Below are 19,908 nucleotides of genomic sequence, written 5' to 3'. Positions count from 1 at the left end.
TCCATGTACTGTATATGTGTGTTCATGACTGTATGTGTTGAAGAGTTATTGCTATTGTACTGTATGTGCATTTGTATATCATGAATTCATCTGAGTCATAGATTTATGTTCACTATATTCTGTAATTGTAGAGAAGTAAATAATCCCTCTATAGGATGTGATAATATATTTTGCATTTCAGTTTTACTGCAATTTAATTTATCTCTACGGTGCCTCCTTTGTACTCTATGCTACATCGAAAGCATGATTACAGCTCACCTTAAAGACATGATGCAGTTGATGCTGTCATGAGGAGCAAATGAGATTATTAGGAGAGCAGCTATACCGATATGTTCTCTGCAGACACTCCGCTGCGGCCAACGCTCAGTCAGCTCGCACCGCCACCTAGTGGCCAACCTGCACCATTGTTTGTTCATGTGCCGGCAGAAAGAATCACCAACATGCCAAAGGATTACAAAAACATGTAGTTTGAATCATTGTTTTATTCTATGCTTTTACATTAAAGTCACAATTTTCAACGCAGCAGGTTTCAACAAAACTGTTTTATTATGATATTTATATTGTTTTTATATGTCTTACTATAGTGTAACGGACTGAGGGAATGTTATGTTATAAATGTTATGTTCCGGATGTAAGTGAACGTCTCACGAGCTGGTAGCTGTGAGGCGTGTCTGTGATTGGACAGCGAGTGATGTTGTTGTGTGTGTGTTGTTGTGTTACGACTCGTTCGGAGCAGAGCTATGACCCGGAGCAGACGTGAAGCTGGTTTGGAGGTTTTCACGGCGTTTTGCGGGGGTTTTGGCGTAGGCTACGGCCAACAGTAGCTTGTTCTATGTTCTCTGAATAAACACCCTATAAGCCATCTACGTCTCGTAGCGTTCCTGACCCAGGGTCGCTACATTTGGTGTCAGAAGTAAAACTTTCGCTATCATCAACATCGCCAGAGAAGCTAAGTGGCTAACGCTCGTCAACGGTGAGAAACATGACGTCGGGGAGCCGTCTCAAGATTAAACGGGAAGGAGAAAGTGGCGAACGGAATTGACGGCGCAGCCTGAGCCTGGCAGACGACGGAGCACCGAGAGCGGGTAACAGAAATGACCGCTAGGATGGCTGCGGAGGCTGGCTTTGGCCACTCGGGCCGCGCCGGTGAGGGAAATGGCGGCCGTAGAGGAATAACTGCGGCCGCAGGAAGGGACATGACTGAGCCCACGGAGACACGGAGAGAAGCTATTGCGTCCACAATAAAGACCCCCAGATATGACGGTAAATCCAACTGGGAAGCTTTTCATGCACAATTTGAACTATTAGCCCATGCCAGTAGATGGTCCACTGAAGTAAAATCTCTCCAGTTAGCGATGTGCCTCACGGGTGACGCTTTATCAAGCCTGCTGCTGCTGAGTCCTGATGATAGGAGTGATTATGATGCACTAATTGGGGCTCTAAAGCGACGATTTGGACAATGCTCTGCCACTAGCCTGCTCCGCTCTGAACTATGCAGCAGACAGCGACGGCCAGAGGAGCCGCTGAGGGAGCTCCTCATGACATTGAGGGGCTTGTTCACCGCACCTACGCCCACATGCCCTCGTCCATCCAGAGTGAGCTAGCGAGGGACCATTTCCTCCAGGCCCTGCTGCCAGCTGACCTGCGCATCCAGACACTACTCGCTCACCCTGGGTCGCTCCAGGAGGCTTTGGAGTCAGCAACGGAGAGAGAGATGCTGTGTGCTGGCGCCATGGGTAAAGTGGTTGAAAAAGCACCAAAAGGGAGCGCTGCTTGTGAGACGGAAAGGGAGTTGGCGCAGCCTGCCTGGGTGGGGGAGCTAACCCAGCTAGTGAGGGCTGCCACTTCGAGAGATGAGAGGCAAGACAAGCCACGACCAAGAGTCTGCTGGGGGTGTGGCCAGCCTGGCCACCTGATCCGACACTGCCCCCGTGCCACCGCGAACAAGGGAAACGAGCCGGGGACCGCATAATCGGGACGATGCGGACCCCTGGCACTCTGTCCCAGCCCCCTCTAATTAACGAAGCTACGCAACCGTCCGACCAAATAAGGGCAACCAGACCACCGGAGGATTTTGATGGTCAGCTAGAGCGACTAGTGGTGCTGGGTCGAACATGGATAGGAGACTGTTGGTATACAATGCTCACCATTGGAGGGACATGCTGCTCTGCACTGGTAGACACAGGTTCGTCAGCAACCCTGGTGAGGCCCGATGTGGTGACAAATGGAACTGATATTTTTCCCACTATCGTGAAACTGCAGTCAGTCACCGGGGAGCGAACTCCTATGGTTGGGGAAGCAATAGTGACTCTGGGCCTGGGGAAAAAGTCTATCCGCTGCCCGGTGTGGGTTGCTAACCTGGAGGACTGTATACTGGGACTGGATGTTCTCGGGGCATTGGACTGTGTCATCGACACAAAGAGAGGAACTCTCACGTTCCCTGATGGTCATGTCATCCAGATGTGGCGCCAGCCACCCCGGCCTGGCTGTGTTGCGACCCACACCGTTGCCACACTGACGGCTGAGACAACAAATTATGCTGCCCCTAGCTGCATCCCTTCAAATGAGCTATCCACACTGCCCTCCACCCTGCCAGCTGCTGAGTTGCACCCACCCCCAGCCTCTGTCCGGCCAGCTACAAGTCCACACACACAGGTGACAAACGCCTCTCCACCTGACGACAGTGAAAGAGTCTTGGCAGTGAAGGAGGTCTGGCAGGCAAACTGTGGTGGTCTGACTCCTAGCGAACAAGACCTGTTGTGGCAGCTGCTTCTTGAGTTCAAGGACTGTTTTTCAATGTCGGAGGACGATGTGGGCCGCACAGATCTCATCCAGCATGACATCGAAACAGGAGATGCACGGCCGATTAGGATGAGACCTCGACGCCTCCCACTGGCCAGGCAGGCTGCGGCAGACAAAGCCCTGCAAGAGATGCAGCGAGCGGGAATCATCGAGCCTTCCACCAGCCCCTGGGCCTCGGCGATCGTCATGGTCCCCAAGAAGCAGAAGGAGGCGTGGCGTTTCTGTGTGGACTACAGGCCCCTCAACAAAGTGACAAAAAAGGACTCCTACCCCCTTCCACGCATCGACGAGGCCCTCGAAACGGTGGCAGGGTCAGCCTGGTACTCCTCTTTGGACCTTCGGAGCGGGTATTGGCAGGTCACTCTCAGCCCTGAAGCGAGGGCCAAAACTGCCTTCATCACGAATGGGGGCTTGTGGCAGTTTAAAGTCCTTCCGTTTGGCCTCTGCAATGCTCCTGCCACGTTCGAGAGGCTAATGGACAGGGTACTCGCTGGTATCCCTCGGCAGGAGTGTGTTGTGTACCTGGACGACATACTGGTGCATGGTGACTCCTTCCAGGCGGCTCCCGAGGCCCTGAGGCGGGTGCTGGAGAGAGTGGCAGCAGCAGGTCTAAAGCTGCACCCACAGAAATGCTCCTTCATGCAACAGGAGGTCACATTTCTGGGGCACAAGCTTGGGGGCGGTGTCGGCACCATGGATGATAAAGTGCAGACGGTGAAGGATTGGCCTACCCCCAACACTGTGCAGGACCTGAAAAGCTTCCTGGGCCTGGCCTCCTACTATAGGAAGTTTGTGAGGGGTTTTCCTGCATAGCTGTACCACTGTTCCGCCTGCTGCAAAAAGGGGTGGTGTTTGATTGGACAGAGGAGTGCCATGCAGCGTTCACTTCACTGCAGAGAGCCCTTGTGGAGGCCCCAGTCCTCTCACCGCCTGACCTCACCCTGCCTTTTATCCTCGACACGGACGCCAGTAATGCAGGCGCAGGTGCTGTGCTGGCCCAAGTGACTCCTGAAGGAGAGAGAGTGGTGGCGTATCACAGCAGACAGTTCAACAAGGCTGAACGCCGCTACTGTGTCACGAGACGGGAGCTGCTTGCTATGGTCTGTGCCATCCGACATTTCAGATATTACCTTGGGGGCCTCCACTTCACAGTCCGGACCGACCACTCTGCCTTACAGTGGCTCATGTCTTTTAAGGAGCCAGAAGGCCAGCTGGCACGCTGGATTGAGGAGCTACAGGCGTATGATTTCACTGTGGTCCACAGACCAGGGGCACGCCACGGAAATGCTGACGCGCTTTCACGCCGGCCTTGCAGCGCTGATGGCTGCAACTACTGTGAGAAAAGAGAGGCGCAGGAAGAAGAGCGGCTGCAACCTGGTGTGAAATGTGCTGCCGTGGGACCGGTGGGCACGCCAGCAGGCCATGGACTGACAGCTGTGGACGCAGCAGAGTGGGGTGCAAACAGGAAGAGGATGTCGACATAAGGCCAGTGCTCGCTTGGGTGGGATCCCAACAGCGACCACCTTGCGGAGAGGTTACCATGTGTTCTCGAGCCACAAAGGGACTCTGGTCAATTTTTCAAGCCCTGCGACTGCGTGATGGTGTCCTGCAGAGGGGGTGGAAAGAGCCGGCGACTGGAGAGACACAGTGGCAAGTGGTGGTGCCCAGGGCTCTGAGAGAGACAGTGCTCCGGGCAATGCATGGAGCTCCGGGATCTGGTCACTTCGGCGTTACGAAGACCCTCCGTCGCCTCCGCCAGGGGTTCTACTGGGGCCAACATAGGCGGGATGTGGAGGACTACTGCGCTGCGACAGCTGCACAGCGAAGAAAGGCCCTGCAGACAGATCTCATGCCCAGCTCCAGCAGTTTCCGGCTGGGTGTCCCATGGAGAGGGTGGGGATTGATGTTCTTGGACCGTTTCCTCACTCAGAGAGGGGCAACCGTTACATCCTCACTGCCATGGACTATTTTACTAAGTGGCCCGAAGCGTACTGCATGCCGAACCAGGAGGCGGAGACGATTGTGGATGCTCTGGTGGGGGGAATGTTCAGCAGATTTGGGGCCCTGAAGTCATCCACACAGATCAGGGCAGAAACTTTGAGTCCCGTGTCTTCGCCGCCATGTGTGACAAACTGGGATCCCACAAAACCCGCGACACCCCTCCATCCACAGAGCGATGGGCTGGTCGAGAGGTTCAACCGCACGCTGGCACAACAGCTGGCCATAGTGGCAGCTAAACATCAACGCGACTGGGACGACCACGTGCCTCTGGTGCTGATGGCTTACAGGTCTGCGGTGCAGGACTCCACTTCCTGCTCTCCTGCCCTTCTCATGCTCGGCAGAGAAATCCGGACGCCAGGGGAGATGATGATGGGAAACCTCCTGACGCCCCTCGGGTCCCGGGCTCGACTATGCTCGGAAACTCCAGGACCGCTTGGAGTCGGCCCACGAGTTTGCCAGGAACCAGATGCGCAGTGCGGGCGTAAGGCAAAAGAGGAACTACGATGTGCACGTTAGAGGACGCCATTTTGAAGTCGGAGAGCTGGTCTGGGTGTATAGCCCTCAGAGGAAGAAGGGCAGGTGCCCAAAGCTCGACAGTGAGTGGGTGGGGCCCTGCCGAGTCCTGGAGAGACTTGGAGAGGTGGTGTACAGGGTCCAACTGCCACCACGAGGAAGGAAAGTCGCTCTGCATCGAGACAGGCTGGCCCCCTACCGGGGCACATCCACCCCATCAGGACAAGAGCCTGGGGCACGGGGAACCCTGGACTCAGCCCAGACTACCCCCCAAACCCTTCCCAATGGGCCCAGCCTTTCGCCCGCCCCTTCACAGGCTCTTAGTGTCCCTGGCCCCGCCCCTCCCTTCCCATCCCCTGCCCTTGGTCCCAGCGTCCCCTCAACCCCTTTTCCTTCTCCCCAGCGCCGACGGCAGCCTCAGAGGAACCGCAGGCCCCCTGGCCACCTGAGAGACTTTGTTTGCCCCCTCGAGGGCGAGGGACTTTGTGGGGGGAGGGTAGTGTAACGGACTGAGGGAATGTTATGTTATAAATGTTATGTTCCGGATGTAAGTGAACGTCTCACGAGCTGGTAGCTGTGAGGCGTGTCTGTGATTGGACAGCGAGTGATGTTGTTGTGTGTGTGTTGTTGTGTTACGACTGCTCGGAGCAGAGCTATGACCCGGAGCAGACGTGAAGCTGGTTTGGAGGTTTTCACGGCGTTTTGCGGGGGTTTTGGCGTAGGCTACGGCCAACAGTAGCTTGTTCTATGTTCTCTGAATAAACACCCTATAAGCCATCTACGTCTCGTAGCGTTCCTGACCCAGGGTCGCTACAATACTGTCTATCAAATAAACTTAGCTTTTTATCTCTTTCTTAAATTAAACTTGGGGCTGATACATTTCTACTTTCTCAGATGTAATTAATGCTTTTGGGTAGCTTGTAATATGAGGCACCTGCACAGTACAGACGTTTGGAGTCAGTAATCTGATGACGTAATGGTGTGAGATAGATACTTAACCTCTGTTAAATGGTGACTTCTAAGTGGCAATATCAATATTGTTCTAGTTGTGCAATGCGTTGCATGCTTCCAATCAGAGCATGTTTTATTTTTTATTAAATTAGTAAAAGATCACCAGTTTTAAATGTGAGTAACACGCTTGTCCTGTTGTTAATTATGGAGGACAGCACCACCTTTACTCTATAGGGACAGCGGAAGCCTGCAGGCTCATTGTTGAGTACAAGACACCAAACTCCTCATTTTTGGGGGACAGTTCTGACAGTATGGCCAGCTGTGTCTTGTTTTGAAAAGGTTCAAAATTCACGCAACATGACACCCACCTTGAACTCCAGTGTAACTTTTTTCCATCGATTTGGATCGTCGCGCTGATTTATACCGTCCCCACAGTGCAGTCACCGGATAGGTGACGTCACGGAAGTCCGCACACCCATGGCGCGTAAGAGCAGTCCCCTTTTAAGTCAAGCAATGTACGGACCAGTGAGTTGTGAATACAAGTTAATGGTCCAACATGATCCTTTCTTTTTGACACACTTTAAAAAATGTCTATGTATAAATTAAATGATCACTTCATATTTAATAGTCAGCAAGTAATAGTCATGTTATTTCCAACAGGCTATACTCACCCCTGAATCAGGGATGGATTAACCAACGGGCCTACCGGGCCCAGGCCCAGGGGCCCATGAGCTCAGGGGGCCCCTGGGCCTGAGCCTCCGCGCGTGACGTCGCTGTGATTAACATTGTATTGATATGAATATGATGATATGATACAATGCGCCGTATGCCGGTATATGCTAGGCTTAAGTCATTCATGTCAGTAACAAGGCCCCAATAGTCCTACTGAGGGATGGATTACCGAACGAGCCTACCGGCACCAGGGGCCCATGAGCTCAGGGGGCCCCTAAACCAGAGCCTCTGCGTGAAGTAGCTGTTATTAACTTTGTATTGATATGATGATATGACACGATGCGCCATAGCCGGTATATGCTAGGCTTAAGTCATTCATGTCATGGTCATATAATTCGCGTTATGTTGTCTGCTCAGCTCCTGTATCGTTGTTCCATACGGACTGTTTTGTTAGCGATGCTAAAAAAAGTTATATTTAAATTGTACATATATTTTTTTTACTTTTTTTTTTTTTTTTTGCGGGTGGGGGGGGGCCTTGACACGTCCAGGCCCAGGGGCCCGTGGTTTCTTAATCCGTCCATGCCCTGAATGCAGGGAGGATGCGGCCAGGGCAGCTACAGACGCAGATATTTAGAAGATAGAAATACATTCAGTCATGAGAGAAATTGTAAAAGTTGGAACTTGTTGGGGTGAAATTATATTTTACTTTTTCAATCACTCTTTTTCAATCATTCTGTTCTGCGGTCTAAACGTGACCCCCAACCTATCCGTTCCTAGAACCCGATATCAATTCTGGGATCTGTTAAAATCCCACCATACGTTATTTGGTATATCGATCTCGATCAGGTTCTGCGGTCAATAATAGTCGAGATCCCTGTATCCTGAGTTGTTACTCCATCCTTTGCTACACTTGACTCTCTTATGGGTTAACATCAAATCATAAGCTCATCCTAACAAGTTCTCACCTTTACAATGTCTCTCATGACTACATTTATATTTATTTTTTAAATATCTGCGTCTGTAGCTGCCCTGGCCGCATCCTCCCTGCATTCAGGGGTGAGTATAGCCTGTTGGAAATAACATGACTATTACTTGCTGACTATTAAATATGAAGTGATCATTTAATTTATACATAGACATTTTTTACAGTGTGTCAAAAAGAAAGGATCATGTTGGATCATTAACATGCATTCACAACTCACTGGTCCGTTGCTTGAATTAAAAGGGGACTGCTCCTAAACGCGCCATGGGTGTGCGGACTTCCGTGACGTCACCTATCCGGTGACTGCACTGTGGGAACGGTATAAATCGGCTCTACTATCCAAATCGATGGGAAAAAGTTGCACTGGAGTTCAAGCGCGGTGTCCTGTTGCGTGATCTCCCGCAGCTATCCTCAGGAAACCAGCCATCTCTGCTCGCTGAGCGCCACAGCCAAGTGCGCTGCGTTGAGCCTTCTCTGGAGGGGGGAACATCAGCAGGAATACAACTTGGTTCATATTTAATATCTGAAACCCGCTCGCCGCATCAGAGTCGCCAGAGAGGATGGATTTGATCCTAATCTGCCTGCTATGTGGAATGTATGGTGCTCTTGCAAAGGGTGAGTGGCTTTGAGTGACTTCTGTTGACGCAATACCTTATTGAATTACTCGTCCATCACTTTTCAGTTAAAGGTTGTTAACTGAAAAAGTGTTTGTAAGCTATATAAAGTGGCATTTGTTTCTCCATAGTTATACGATATTATTCCACATAGGCCAGAGGGTCCTGTGGCGTCACACGGCATCTGGACGCTCTTATCTCCATGACTGATGCCCAACGTCCAGTTTGTTTTTACTTGGGACGAAAACAAAAGATGCACAGATGCGCCTTTTCATGGTGCGCGCTGTGGTGCGGCTGATCTTTTATTGGTCAATTAAGTCGCTGGTGCGGTCCTGTGTCTGAGGCTGTTGGGCTTGGAAACCTCTATTGGCTCTGATTGCAGAGACGGAGATAAGCGCTTTCCTGCGGCACACGTGTTTGGATAGCGCGGAGCCCTGTGGCCCTGCGCATTGTGCGCCTGGCCCCGGGTGAATGGCCTCACGCAGGGCGATGTTTCCTGAGACTGATGAGTTTGTCTAATGAAACTTCTGATTTAAAAGAATGAGGGGTCATGACCGGCTGAAGGACAATATCTGGGCAGGAACCGGGATTAATCTGTGTTCTTTGTCAAAACAGCCAAAGACTCTGTGTTGCCATTGGTCGCTGAGAATAACTTTGTTGGTTATAAAGAGAAAGAAAGCTACCGATGAGTTTCCCTGCCAAATTAAACTATGCGCAAATAACATCAAGTTAAAAACGTCATAAGCGTCGCTTTATAGATTAACTCATAATTAAACCCCATTTGTTTTTCGAAAAATAAAAATGTAAACATTGTTCTGTAATGTTTTAACCTAACTTTAAATATAACTAAACTAACATTACGAATGAGCTCATGCTTATTAGACGCCTTGCAGTCCTACCTATGACTCCAAGGTATCTAATTTGGCAAGATCTTAACCCTAACTTTGGATCTAAAAACTTCAGTCATTGCACTAATCAAACAACCCAAAGTAGTAGAATACTTATATGATATTATATGGATGTCGAGGAGTCCATTAGTGAGTCAACATGCATATATCACCAACCAGTTAAATACATTTTGCATACTTAAAACACATTTATCATCTATAACCATCTTAATGTTGCCTCATCCAATAAAACTGCAGACAAATGCTGCCGAATGTATATGATTTCCTAAAGCGTTTGAGAGATGCAGTGATTTCAGTCAGAAACGGTCTTGAGGTGAGCATGTATTCAGTGGTAAATATCACTTTTGTTTAAATTATACATTTATTTATTTGAAAACCTTAAAAAAATTCTTAATCACAACATATGTGATAAGTCAGTAGGAGTTATTCTTTTCCAGGAGTGATTAATATTTACTGTATGTGGAAACTTGCCACAAAAAGATATTTTCACAGGATGGGCATTTAACCTTTCTGTGGTTGTAAATGTGATATTTGGAAACAAAAGACATTTATTGCAGTTCGGTGAATTAGCGAGGAAACTGTGTTTACCTATTTGGAAACGGTGCTTGGAGACACTTCACAGCTTGTTGAAAAGGCGCCAGAAGGCTTGGAGGAGATCCCTAACTTCCTCCCGGTCTTCCCTCTCCCTGCCATGTGTGTTTTTCACTCACACAATGTGAAATCCAAGGAAATGGTATAGGAAGTGCTTGCAGTGTGAGTAATGCTCAATGGGGCATCCTCTGGGAACAATGATGCTGACAATGAATGGTACTAATGGACTTCAGTGATAAACTAACTCGCTGCTGTACCAGTGATTTAACTATACTCAGAGCAGTGAGACAGTCGGATTCTGACGACTGTTTTGACCTGCGCGTTGCACGCTCTGGAAGGAGCAGTCACAGTGAAGGACGGACTTCACTGAATGATGTTTCCGCTGTTGTTGGGAGGAAGGAAGGGCGGACACACAGTCGTCTTTATCTCTCATTAATAAACCTCAGCGATGGAGTGGAGAAATGCCTTTATTTGATAAACAAGAGCGACACTGCTTACGCATTTCCACACAAGTTGTCAAGTGGCCTGAGCGAGGAGATGTGCAGGGGGTCACACATACTGTGGCCTGGATGGAGTACGTGCTGTGGAGCCGGGACTCGCCGAGACCGGTTCTGCAATCAGTCAAAAATGGTTTAGTCTGGACAGAACATAAAGGGACTGCCCAAAATATTTATTGGTTCTTAAGTATTTTGTCTTCCAGGATTTCCTCAGAAAGTGGTCTGCATGCTGGTCGTCACAAAGATAGTTGGACTGCCCCAATCATGACTCCCAATTATATGATTCGATTTTAATATAATTGCATCCATTGTTTAGCCAAATTGGTTCGTTAATAAGCAATACATTCTGCTTCAATGAACACCTGGGACACAAGCCCCCATTTCAGAAAGTAAACATCCTACCCATGTCCCCAAAGCATACTGAATAATTAATTCACACAAGCTGACCTTGACCTCTGACCTCTCTGGATTGTAAGATTGTAATCTCTGTAAGAACCGACTACTAATGATGCAGCGCTATAGTTCTGGGATGTTGATGCCTCTGCATGTTCTGTGATTCTCATCCTCTCTCCTTGGCTCTGCACACAAAGATCAAAAGGGGAAGTACAGCGTCCCTATTCTGGATGTGAAAGCCCGGCAGCTGGTCCTCGACACCAACCAGACACTACTGCTCAGCTGCAGGTAAGTTGCAGGTAGATCCAGGCCAGACAACCTTAATGTGGGCAACCGTGATACACGGCAAGCATCTTTACTACTTGTGGATCGAAGCAAACAACATTTTTCATATCTTTCTATAAAATTATAGTCGACATCACATCCAAGACACTCATTATAGTGTAATTACAAGTTATTGGGTCACTAAGTTATTGTAGAAACAATCTACTTGTGGTTTTCCCAAATTAAAATCTCTTTTGCCAAAAGATTTTCAAAAGTAAATTCTCACAAAAAACTTCATTCAGATTTGTTCCATCATTCATGCAGACCTGTTGGTGGATGAATGTTGAGCTACATTCAGATATTTCTGTTTTGAGTTTTGTAGCATTTTTCCCATTTCACCTCCAGTTATGTTTCTTGTACATTTATTCTAAAAGTTGTTCATAAAATATTTCTTCAACAGTTACTAGCCAATGGTCCTCCTGTCAGGTTATTTGTCTCCAGGTCCTCTTAATGTATTGATTTACTTGTTATTGATATTATTTTAGCCAGAAATCTGTTGCTTCCTATTACACTCTCTACAGTCTAAAAGTTGCATCGGGGTGATGCAAGTTCAGAGATTGTTGTTATTGTTTTGCTCTCAAGGTTGTTTTTTCATTTTCTACACTCAACATAAAAAACATCATAGATAGATAGATAGATAGATAGATATATACTTTATTAATCCCCAAGGGGAAATTTGTCGTAGCAGTAGCAGCACCAATAAACCAAACACACATGAATAAAAAAAAAAAATTTATATATAAAAACAGGGATGAAAGATATAGAAGCATACAAAGCAAAATATAAAATAAAATATATATGTATATATACAACATATATGCATACACAATATACAATACTAATGACAATTAAACTAAATATAAAAACACCAAATATAGACAGTGTGCAAAATGCAAAGTGTGTGTATGTGTGTAGTGCAAATGAAATGTGTGTGTATGTGTGTAGTGTAAATAAATCATATGATTAAAAGAAGACACTCATGAGTTTTTAAAGAGCCTTTATAGCATCTTCCTTGGCTGAATGTGAATGTTTTCTAAGCACACTTCTAACCCCGTGTACCTGTTGACCAGGGGTCGCTGGGAGCTGTCATGGACGTTCCCATCAGGTTTGGCCATGGACGAGGTGCAAGTGGAGGACTCTCTCTGTGGGAGGAAAAGCCAGCAGTACTGCAGCGGTGTGACGGTCAGCAGCACCCAGGCCCGGCACACTGGCCTGTTCCGCTGCAGATACCGACACCGGACCCAGAAACTGACCTCCGTCTATGTATATGTTACAGGTAAGACTGCCACTTCTTTTCTGCTTCTCTAGCTGCACTCATTGAGCAGCCCCTCACGCTTATTGTTTATATCTCCAGGTGAAACAGGATGTGCTGGGTGCTAAATACAGACCAATGCCAGAGATACAATTATATTCAAACACCGTTTGTCCCAACAACACATCCTTCGAGATGACTGGCACAGTTTCATCTCCCTCCTCTCCTGCATCTCTCTTCTCAACATGGGCCTACCTCCCTGTTTTTTCAATATATAAATCTTTTTTTACTTTCGTTTACGTGCTACCTCGAGGCCAGGAATAGCCCAGCTGCTGAAAGGCTCAGGCCTGGGCAGAGTTTCCCAGGGCATCAGCCTTATCTGCTCTGCTCAGCCTTGCTCGAAGCATCCTGTGCTTGGGGGAGGAGGGGAAGGGCTTGAAGAGGGTGTGCTGAGAGGGGATGTCGCTGTGTCTCTACGAGGTGGCGGCAAGGAGGTGTGTGTGTGTGTGTATGTGTGTGTGTGTGAGGAGCTGAGGAGGATAAGATGAAGGCCAGTGGCTCAGTGGTATCAAGGGGTAGAGGAGGCACAATGTCTACCCAGCCAGCTCCGCCCTGTCCTGGAGGGTGACGCTGTTTGGGCTGGGCTGCGCCGAGGATGGAGCTGGGCTGGAGGCCAGGGTCACAGGGCACGCTACTGTTTGGCCAACAGGACCCTCGGGGGCCATCAATCGCTCAGGTCACCACGTCCATTAAGCATCAGACTTGGCCTGCGGCTCTGCTCAGACGTTGCCTCCCTCCCAGAGTCCTCGAGGAATCAAAGCAAGAGAAGGAAGCCGTCAGTCCGCTAGTCCTTTGGGTACTTTTGTTCAAATGTTCAGAGATTTTCTTTCCTTGAATAACACCCTACGGTAACAAACAATACAGTGAGCAACACCCACACTTTCAATGGCACAGCACTGTTACAGTAGTGGAGCTGGGAGGAGAAAGCTCAGAGAGGCCGTTTGATTGCTTCTAAACAATCTGTGTGTTTATTGTTGACTGTAGGCAGTCATTTGCTGAATGGGTATTCAATGAGTGGGTGTGGAGGACAGAGTATGTTTAGGAGTGTGTGTCTGTTTGTTTTTGTTTGTTGCTGAGATTGATATTTGGAAGTGTGTGTGTTTGTTTGAGTGTTTGTGCATAGAAGCAGATGATTGTTTTCTTTGCGTTCTCTGTGTGCATGAAATTAAAGGGTCAGTTCACAGAAAATGATGGAGAAACATATTTTCAGTCAAAGGGGTAATTTCCACTGGGGATGGGAGGACAAACCCGCTCACCTTTTAAAATCGTGTTTATTTCCCTTCACTTTTAATGTGCGTAATATTTTATTAGCCAAGGGCCCTTTTCTGGCCCCGGGTTTTGCCTTTGAGGCTATACTGTGAGGCCTCTCTGTCCTATCTTATAATTGATCAAGTTTATTGGACCTGAATGTAGTCTGAAATAATTTAGCAAACAGTTCTCAGGGCAAACCCAAACTTGCCCCCAATGTTATTTAACCATGCTCTATGATTGTATTGATTTTAGGGGGCCATGTTTTGAGAGATTTGTCTGTGAGATTTCGGCTCTCAGTCCAACACAATGGAAGTGAATTGAAGTGTGTTGCTCAAATAAAACAGCAGCATCCACTGAAACAGGACACTGTTTCTGGACAGAGATCTTCTCATTGAATTTTTTTAATGTCAGTTTTCAAAGCTCTGAACACCTTTAACCTAATCAATCACTTCCTGGTGTGCTGGCGGAAATATTGGAGATGAACAGAGCTGAAACAATGATAATTGAATAATCCTCTCCAAAGAAATTCAAACAATCTCTGTTCCTGGTTTCTTAGGATTATCTGATTTTCTCTCTTTTATATCATCACCAATTTTACATCCTGTAAAAAAAGAAAGAAAAAAATCCTGGACACTTTAAAGTGTACATATTGTGTCACTGGACAGTGATATTGAAAGAAAGAAGAGTCTTTGTTACCTTCGCATTGAAAATGCGGAAGGTTATGTTTTGATCGCCGTGTATTTATTTATTTGTATGCGTGTTACTCGCATAACACAAAAAGTATTAAACCGAATCGCATGAAATTTGGTGGGATGGTTGGTTATTATCCGGGGACCATTTGATTAGATTCTGGGATCGGTCGGGTCAAAGGTCAAGGTCAAGGTCATGAAAAGGTCAACATCTTCTTTTTACCATAGCGCGGTAAATTTTTATCCAATTGGCATGCATCTAATGCCAAAATGTTCATAATTCAATCCCCAATATTGTGATATGCGAAGGTATGCGTTCTACCGAGTGCCCGTTCTAGTTTAAGCTTTGATTTGATATGTTTATTGTTGGTACCGTATTTGTTCCTGACCCGCAGTGTTTGGGTTTCAGACAGCCAGCAGCCATTTGTGGAGCATCCGGGTATGAGCCCAGATGTGCTGTACATGAAGGAGAAGCAGCCGCTGGTCATCCCCTGCCGGGTCACCCACCCAAACATCACAACCACACTCGTCAAGGTCAGTGCAGGAAAAAGCTGTCTGCTTTATAATTTCATGGTTGGGTGCAGAGATCTGCTCTGCATCATGATCTCTACCTGAAGCAAGAGTATGTCCACCTTCATGTCCTCCTCGGCTCAATAACACCGCTCACGTTATCTGCACATCATCACGTGTCACATGTTTTTTCCACCAGGGCTCACAGAATGCACACAACGCACTGTAACGTTGTTTACCCCTCTCCAGATCATTCGCCACATTGTTCTTATCTTGGCAGCCATTAAGCTGTGGCGTGTGTGTCCGTTTGTTTGCGTCCATTTGCGGATATGTGTGAAAGTGTGTGCGGATATGGTTGTGAGTGTTGGTGCTTGAGTGCTGAGTGAGGGGTCGAGGGCAAAGAGGAGTATTTAGAGTACTTGCTGTCGGCATGTGTGTCTGTTTTTGTGTGAGTGCATGGTGCTGCCGACATAGATGTTATTTGCCTTTCAATGAAACAACAACAGGTATGTCTGCCTAAACCTGCAAGAAAACCTTCCAGTCAATGATACCTCTTTCTTTACTAACTTTTTTTCCGATAAAGCGAGGCCCACAGCGTCCTGTTGGCACTGTTTCTGCCTCTGGAAACAGGACGTGAGGTCTGGATTGCCCCTTTTGGCCGCTGACCAGCACCACTTCCCACATCTCACCCTCCACCGCTTGTAGTAGGAATCCTGGCTGCCAACTTCCCCAACTGATGCTTTAAAGTAACAGCTGGTTTGCCTGAAGGAGGAAGCAGAGGGCAGCTACTGTTGACCCCGCCAGATCAAAGTACAGTAAATGCTCTTTAATCACGAACGCTGATCATTAATATGGCAGCTTACGCGTGCGTCACTGTAGGAAGCTTATTGTGGTACAACAACAATAGAATAGTTGTAAAACATAGACAACTTTGAACTTGACTGTTTTTGTATATCACATGCACAAAACATGATAGGAACAAGAAAAAATTACATTTTAATACACTCCAACAATGTAGTATTGCACCTCCATAAAGTTAAGGGACTTACATTTAAATGAATGGTCGAAATTGGTGCAGTAGCAACAGAGATGTTCTAACTTTCAGCACGTTGTTTAAAAATCTTCGGCCCTACATTTCCTAAACTAAAAGAAGTGTATGTTAGACCCGACTACATGTCCATGTCTTTCAAAATCCTCCTCCCCCCCCCCCCCCTTAGTTTGAACCATACACTGTCTCAATTGAAATTGTATGAATAATAATTAATTCTGAAGGAAACAGTAATGTCTGGACTACATTTCTTATTAATCCGTGAAATGTCGACAAATGTGATCCACATAGTAGGGCTTGAGGAAAAATCAGGGGATGAAGTCGGATGGATTTAGCCACTGGGGGAAATGAATATCTGACCACCATTGGCTATGATGTAAGCATGGATACAAAGCAAGAGGAAGAGGAATTCTCAGGATTTAGGAGGTGCAAAACATCCTTGGGACTAACTCCAGACGATAGTGTATCGTGAGGATCACTGTGATGCCATCCATTGATGTGTGAACTAGCATTTTGAAGACTCAAGTTCGTCATTTTGGTGTTCGCCATGTTGTTCTTTTGCTATCAGAAGTGACACCAGAGGGTGGAGCAAAGTACAACTGCTGAATAAGACAATTTTGGATGACCAAAAAGTTAAAATTCACATCCATTAACTGGAGTCATCCCCTGCTGGTCATGAGAAAGAATGCAGGTTAAGAGCACTTTCACATTGGCTTCACTTTTCAGACTAGGAGGTTGTCGCCTGGGACAAACAAGACTGTACTTGACATGTCCTACTGGTTTTCCAAAATATGAAAATGATCATAGAACAGACATGGCTAGACATCAACACACACGCGTGTTTATTTTCTGCTTCCATCCCCTCACAAATGCCTGGAACCTCAAAGGTAATTATTCTAAAAACTGCTCCCCTCCACTTCCTTCCTTTCCCTCCTCTAATCCTGTTCTGGCCAAACCAGAAGTCCACTCACTGTCACAGTGTTTTTTTCCTGGATCTCTAATATGACCTTCTCGGTGAGAACAATACCCAGGAGGCTCTGCTCTGTCGCTCTCGCTGTGAAAGTGACCACAAGGTCCCGGAGGTCTGGAATGGCGGGTTCGACCCAGGGTTCAAGTCAAAATGTATATATCCTGTAGTAACAGGATGCGAGGAGATGGACTGGAGTCACATTCCTCCTGTCCTGACTCCTCTCTGACTTCTTCGCTCCTCCTCCTGTTTCTCGACCTTCACATACTTTTCATTTAGGTTTGGTTGATGGGGTTAGGAGGGGCAGAGAGGGCACTGAGGCCGATCAGAGGTGGCGTCAGGAAGTTTGGGGACGAGGGAAGAGCATCTACTTTACAGGACTGAGAGGGTCGCCTCACTCTGGGAGGAGGGATATCAACCAGTTCACACTGTGGGTGCAGGAGTGGGAGGAAGTGTGTGTGTGTGTGTGTGTGTGTGTGTGTTTGTATATGTATGTCAGTGGCGGTTCGTCCATAGGGGGCGCTAGTGCGCCGCCCCTCTTAAAATTTGGAGATGAAAAAAAAAGAAGAAGAAAAAAAAAATCCTGTCAAAAAACATTATATGCCAAATCATTTAAATAGTAAATATACCGTGTTGACGCTAAATGTGTGTGGAGACCGTAAGCCCCTGTCAACAACCACTTAAGTTAATGTGAAAAATATAATATATCGCCATTATCACGGAGAGAAGCCCTCCCTTTTCGAGGCGCTGGTCTAACGTGTGTACGCATCGATACACCATTTCAGTCGTTTTGGCAATGACCGCTTCACATTGGCGGATGAAACTGAATCTTGGGCGCACAAATGTGCACGCGATTGGATTATTCGGCAGATCAGAGACCCGTATGTTCCTCAGCCCATAGAGCAGTGTTGCCAGGTCCGCGGTTTTCCTGCGAATCGGGCCACTTTGAAGTGTTGCTGGTTGAATTTTTGTCCTTGGGTCGAGTAGACCTATTTTGCATTCAAATTACATGAATATCTTGAAATAAAAATCCATATTTTAAATGAAATAATTTATTCATACCCAAATCCTACCAAACTGACTCCAGATCAGCACGTACACACATTTTATTTATGATAATATACTGTATCTAATTACACAAGGCCATTTTAGGACCTAGGTGAAATAACTTGAGGGAAAACTGCTTTTAATGCTGGCAAACTAAACATATGTTGTTACTTTGTAGATATTACAATACATTTGGCAATGATAGCAATGCTGTTGGACTTTAAAAGCAGTGTATATGGTTTGGCACGGGCATATTTTGAGTTCTGATATTGGGCTGGTTTTATCTCACAGACCTGGCAACCCTGCCAGGAGCTCCACCTCCACCTCCACGCAGGTACGAGCAACATAGCTAGCAGAAGCTTGTTGTTAGCATGGCGTCGGTGACTGAAAACTCTGTGGTATCTCTACGAAAGACCTTTCAATCGACGGTCAGATATTGACAAGAAGAGGCTGAAAGAGTTGGGACGAACATCCGGAATTAAAATTCAGCAGCAAATCGCTGACCGCTGGAGGACGTACACCGGAGATTCTCCTCTAGCCGATATGCTAACCGGAGCTGGTTAGCTGAATGCTCCATGAGTAATTCGTTTTTGTTCCCCTGTCTGTTGTTCCAAAGTCCTGGGACTGAAACTCTGGACTACAACGGCGTGAGGGATCTACAGAGCTTCAGACAAGTGTAAAGCACGAATCTTGCCGCAGTTATCTAGCTAAGAGCATGGAGCTAACTCGCTAACAGCTGTTAGCGAGTTAGCTTCATGCAGAGCAGTAGGAGACCGAACTGGCATCGAAACACAACGAAAAGTTCTGAAAACAGACACATTCCTCAAGAATAATGAAACAGGCTGGTTACAGACATGATTGACTTTAACCAGAGAGTTATTGAGAAGTTTGCCAACTTTAAAGAGAGGAGGCTACTTGTCTTTACAGTAGTGGGTCTACTCTGTCACCCAATGTAACATGTGATCTCTTTCTGACTCTATTCTGCTCTGAACCTCTTTCATGTGAGGGTGAAACTCTTTTATTTTGCAAACCTCTGAAACCCAACCCAATGTTCCTTAAAGCTGCTCTGAACCTCTCATGCCCAAAGTCACAGTGTGTTGATAGTTGTTATTGGACAGTGTTGAGCACGCTGTGTTCTTGAAATAAAGCTTTGGTTTTTACAATATTCTACTCAAAACCTCTTTTCTTCTCATTGTTGAGTGCTATTTAAACTGCGCCCCCCCCCCAAAAAAAATTTCACCAGCCGCCACTGGTATGTATATATATGTATGTATATATATATATATATGTATGTACATATATACTCATATGTATATATACATACACTGATCACCGCCTGGTGGTGAGTTGGATCAGAGCCGGCTAGAAAGACCTAGCAAGTCCAAAGTGTGAACATGTGGCAGAGGAAGAGAAGAAGAAGGAGGCCTTTGTTTGTGTCCGTTAACCTCTATCAATAACGTCAAGTGAAAATCACCCGAGACGTGTCTGTTGAAAAAAACAGAAAACCAGGGATCAGGGAGACACGCCTACCTTCGATGACGTCAGTGGGCAGCCTGAAGCCACACAAAGGCCGTTTATCAATTCCAAGTACCTGAGTACAGACTTGTGTACTTTTGGAGTTTGGTCTTGGGAGTCCAGACTCCAAGGGACGGGCGGACGGAGGACGGTCTTTGTGATTGGAACAGCAGCTGACTTGATGACGTCACCACATCAGCTGTTTTTGCTCGTGTTTACTCCAATTATTCACTGTAAAGTATTTTTACGGTCAAACAAAATATAACAATCCTGCTTCTTTCATTATCCTTTAAATAAAATAATAAATACAGATAAACAGGT

The 19,908-nt window shown here is 46.8% G+C and overlaps 1 protein-coding gene across 1 annotated transcript in view; it reads left to right on the top strand.

The window, feature by feature from the left end:
* The first annotated feature begins 8,298 nt into the window (after positions 1–8,298).
* flt1 (fms related receptor tyrosine kinase 1) overlaps positions 8,299–19,908 on the top strand; it is a 33,267-nt gene continuing 21,657 nt past the window's right edge. The window contains exons 1-4 of the mRNA XM_056433468.1: positions 8,299–8,536; positions 11,122–11,212; positions 12,319–12,524; positions 14,910–15,034. Coding sequence (XP_056289443.1) covers positions 8,482–8,536; positions 11,122–11,212; positions 12,319–12,524; positions 14,910–15,034 — 477 coding nt within the window. The 5' untranslated portion in view covers positions 8,299–8,481. The remainder of the gene's footprint in view (positions 8,537–11,121; positions 11,213–12,318; positions 12,525–14,909; positions 15,035–19,908) is intronic.

This window comes from Pseudoliparis swirei, chromosome 16 (genome assembly GCF_029220125.1).
Source record: "Pseudoliparis swirei isolate HS2019 ecotype Mariana Trench chromosome 16, NWPU_hadal_v1, whole genome shotgun sequence".
In the NCBI taxonomy this organism is placed as follows: Eukaryota; Metazoa; Chordata; class Actinopteri; order Perciformes; family Liparidae; genus Pseudoliparis; species Pseudoliparis swirei.
The sequence above is the reverse complement of the archived record's forward strand: the minus strand, read 5'-3'. Positions and strand labels throughout refer to the sequence as shown.